This window comes from Diachasma alloeum, unplaced genomic scaffold (genome assembly GCF_001412515.2).
Source record: "Diachasma alloeum isolate Michigan unplaced genomic scaffold, Dall2.0 Dall_scaffold_00573, whole genome shotgun sequence".
NCBI lineage: Eukaryota > Metazoa > Arthropoda > Insecta > Hymenoptera > Braconidae > Diachasma > Diachasma alloeum.
The window spans coordinates 17,720-22,274 of NW_021680705.1; the positions used below are offsets into that span (position 1 = coordinate 17,720).

Genomic DNA, 4,555 nt, shown 5'->3' on the forward strand with positions numbered 1-4,555 from the left:
CGCGTTCTCTCCCACTCTGCGCCGTTATCGACGCTCTCACACGTTCCCTGTTTTACTTACAGGTACATACTCGCTACGAAATTTTGCTGTTGAAGCGTTTCCATTGGGACCGCTAATTACCGATGGCGGCGCTCGTTTTCACCAATATGGACGATTTTAGGCTTCTCATATACACGCTACACAAGCCCAAACTGGGTTGCGTACTGTCTGTGTGCAGCCCAATATCCGCCATTCATAGGTGGCGTTTTGATATTTAGCGTTGCCAATAGGCGCTAGCAATCTCCCTTATAATCTCTGGTACGTAGAGAAAATACTTCATGAACTTTCTGATACTTGTAGCCCTCTTCAGGCAAATTCTTAAAGTACAGAATAGACCGTCCAAGTGCCCTGAAGATCCCAGCAGCCCAGTAGTCACTTGTCTAACCGACTGAACAAAAAATCGAGAAACACCACTAAAATTTGTTTGGTTGCTGAGAAACGCGGCGAGCTTACTGACTCAGTAAGTAGTCCAAGAAAAACGCTATAAAATTTGTAATGTACAAACAATTTCTTTCGAAATTGACCCTCAATTTAGTTCAATTTAGCTTGAGCAATTTAGCATTTTTCTCGGATAGTATCATGCCCAAAACTTCATTAATTTGTTAAATTAAGGAGTGAATGTACAAACAAAAATTTTTACTGTACAATCATGTACTGACGATGTACAATCAAGTACATAAGACCATTTTTCAAATTAGTGATCTATGTTGGCTAAGTACCTGGCGGTCTCTCACATGCGCGGTCTAGGCATAATATGCCTATGTTTTTTCCGTGTGTTATGTGGTGTTATACTTATGCACTGAAAGCGTCTTCGGTGGTTCACCTTCGAACAATCAGTTCGTAATTACATTATCGAGACCCTGTGTTAAACAAAAATCGTAATTTAGAAATGAACATTTCGTTGTTGTTACTTAGCCGCGATTCTTGGGCCACCGTAATACGTGTGTACAGACGTGTTTAGAGCGCGCCGTGTGGTACATCTGCGAGCGAATTGCCTGGCATAACGCAACAGAGAACTAGCGTGGTATATAAGCGCTGTTACAAGCCGGGATATAACTGGGAAGAAAAACACGTGAAATAAAAATACACAAGTAATAATATTATACTTTTGTAGTGTCAAAAAGGAAAATACGATACGTTTATGTCAGCGTTGTGAGCAAATTTATGCAACGGAATATCAAAATTGTGAGTGGAGGATTGGAAATTTAACTGGGCTTCTCTATGTGGACCGAAACAAGTTCGGAGGTTAAAGGTCTGTGCTGCAAGGATATCTCAAGGGGTCCCAGATACCTGAGATGAGCAGTATGCCAGCCAAAGGCAAACATCACCACATGTCCCATCATCATCTATCTCACCACTCTCACCAACAGGGGCAACAAACACATCACCAACAACCACTGCTCCAACAGCATCTTGTCAACGTCAATCATTCTGTTCCTGGTAATCCACAGCCATACAGCACACTCGGACCTAGTCGTGTGTACGTGTCACATGCCGGTGAGTATTTTTTTTTACGTTTCGTATTTATCCATTATATATTTTTTCTGATAATTCAATTCGTTTGAGGTTAGAGAGAATATTGAAAAGACTGAAGATTTTTGGAGGTGTCCAAGCGGCGTGGCTTTAGGTTAGGTCATGGGCTGTTGTGCATGTAAATTAGGGGGGAAAGAAAGTGCTGGCTTCTTTTATTCATTCTGAAAATTCTTTGAATATAATTTTCGGAGACTAGCAAAAAAGGGGCACTGTTAGCGGAATGTGTAAATAGATGAGGGAACATAATTAATTTTTTTTCTTCATATGGTAGAATTTTGTTACATGTTACATTTTGAAGGTCGAGGGGTATTCGAAGGACAATTTCTTCAATTCTGATTTTGGTCGATCAGAGTGCGGTGTTCGGGATTACGGGACACATTTCACCAAAATGTGAGGATTATTTCCCATATCATTTTTCCGAACAATAGAATTGCGGAATTCGACGTCTCGTGGTTCAATCAGAACAGAATTATATCGAATATCTGTCAAATTCATAGAAAACAATTGGCTTCTTTATCAGTCTGATAATTTCACTCTGATTGGTCAAAATCAGAATTGAGGAAATTGTCAGTAGTAATACCCCAAAAGTTTCAAAATTATCGGGGATTTTCCGATAGCTTCTTTGTAAACAAATGAAGGTGTCAAGTTCTGTAGGTTCAAAAATTCCGAGCGCTCGCGCGAGGGATTTTTCTGTAAAACTTGGCAAGATCGTTTGTTTGCCTGAGGGGAGTTTAAGGGAAACTCCCGATTAATTTTGAAGCTCGACGGGTATTTGTCCCAATCGGATAAATCAGAGGCTTATTTTTCCCAATCAGATTTTGGTCAATCAGAGTGCAGTGGACAACATTAGGAGGTGAGTCAGGGCAGATTTGAACAAATTATGTTAATAGAATAACCCGACTTCCGTAGACTATCAAATACATGATTCGATCTGAAATCAGCCGAAAAAATGAAGAGTTACTGCGAAACATTCAAAAGCTAGGAGGAAATATCCGAAATAAAACGCGCGGGTAGCCTCGATACTGCGCTCTGGTTGGTCGAAATCCGATGGAGAAAAATAATCAAAGCTTATTTCAGTTGAAACTTAGTAAATCCCAACCGCACCCCACGTGTTCATGTTAATCACCATGATAAACTACATTAGTGAATCGAATGAAACTACGCATTACATAGTCAGACGCATGCGTCGTCACGAGTAGCAAGACATTACGTCTGAAAAATTGCAACGTATCAAGAACCTTAAGTTTAAAAAAACAGACTATCGACGTATATTTTCATGTACTGATGATACTTGTCTCGCATCGCTGACAAAATATGACAATGGATGCCGGAATGAGGTATGATTAATTGGCAATACATCGGATCTATAGATAGTTCCGAAAATCATGTTGCAGTTGCATCGGCATTGACTAGGATATATATAGACAAAAAAATTTCCTTTTTGTCTGCAACAATAAATCAAAGCGTTCATGGGATTCAATTTGAGTCGTAAAATGTTCTCACATTTCAGCTCTCTGTTCTCCTCGTTTTTTTTCATGTGAACTGAATCTGTCTATAGGGGCCGTAAATGTAGACAACCATCCATATAGAGAACCATTTGCATGACAATTGATAAACAAGAGAAGAATACGGGGAGTACATCGAAGACAGTTTTATTCAACCAAATAGAAGTCAGTTCTACCAGCGTTTCTCGTCTATCCGTTGAAACAAAAAATACAAGATTGAAGAATGATACACGTCGTTCATTTTCTTCTTCAATTGCAATGAATTTGGTCCTCGCCATTCAGTTTATTTTGTCATCCGATACGACGCAGACTTTTTTAAAAAGTCTGTCTCAGTCGGAATTAGAAATATGAAAATGACCGTTATTTTTTTAGTGATATGGCAAATTTATGAATATCATGCGACACTTATGTGATCTCGTATTTTTTTGGAGTCATAATTTGACTAGTTTGAAATTATCATTGCTACTTTGATGGAATATGATTGTTACCTAAGGTTTGTGTTCCAAGAAATGCCATAAAATTGAGCAGCTATCATAAAATCTTGAATAGCTTGACATTGTTACGGCTGCTCTCATGCAATATGACGGTCACATAGAATTTGTATGACAAAATATGTGATAAAAGTGAGGAATGGACATGATCTATTCAGTTGGAATATGATGGTCATATGTTAATGACGTCCTAATTCGATCATCCTATTCTAAAAAGAACATACACTTAGAGTCGATAACTATCGATATCTTGCAAGTCTGTCACGCCTATTCTTCATTGGTTCACAGTCGTCTTAGGCGGCAAATTTAATTCAGGATTCATTTAATTTTGAGATTTCCAATTATTATTGTTACAATTACAGCGCGCTGTAGCGCGCGGTCGGTCTCGTGTGATAAAAATAACTGGCATCTGCCATGTGACGGTCATATGACGTGTCACCAAATTTTTGTACATCTCTAGTCGGAACTAATTGTTAAATTAGAAAATCGGCCCCCTGAGAATTAATCGTCAGGAACGTGTGGGATAAGAACAATCGTTCATTCGGGAAAGTAAACAGTTTTTGTAGAAAAAGAAATTCTCAATAACGTTTAGTTGGTTGTCGGGCGATTTTATGAACTTTCACAATCTCAACTTTTCAGAATAGACTAAAAATTGGCCATACAAATGATGAAATAATTGATAACTATAACTTGCTGAGCTAGGAAAGATCATTTTACGGGAAAGGAAGAAAAAAACTTTCGGAGGAACAGAATAAATCAAGTCGATCGATTGAGAAAATATCCAACGGCCTCTCCATCCTCGTCATCCCCCCTCCCCCGCCTTTTCTCACTCCTGTGATAATGAAAATTTTCACATCAAATTGGGTGGGTGAAGACGTTGAAGTGGGGATTGAGAAAGATATATATATATATATATATATATATATATATATATATATATATATATATATATATATATATATATATATATATATATATATATATATA

The 4,555-nt window shown here is 38.1% G+C and overlaps 1 protein-coding gene across 1 annotated transcript in view; it reads left to right on the forward strand.

Moving 5' to 3' along the window:
* Nucleotides 1-408: 408 nt before the first annotated feature.
* LOC107043439 (eukaryotic translation initiation factor 4 gamma 1) overlaps nt 409-4,555 on the forward strand; it is a 212,800-nt gene continuing 208,653 nt past the window's right edge. The window contains exons 1-2 of the mRNA XM_015264958.2: nt 409-499; nt 1,154-1,536. Of these exons, the coding sequence (XP_015120444.1) occupies nt 1,335-1,536 (202 nt within the window). The 5' untranslated portion in view covers nt 409-499; nt 1,154-1,334. The remainder of the gene's footprint in view (nt 500-1,153; nt 1,537-4,555) is intronic.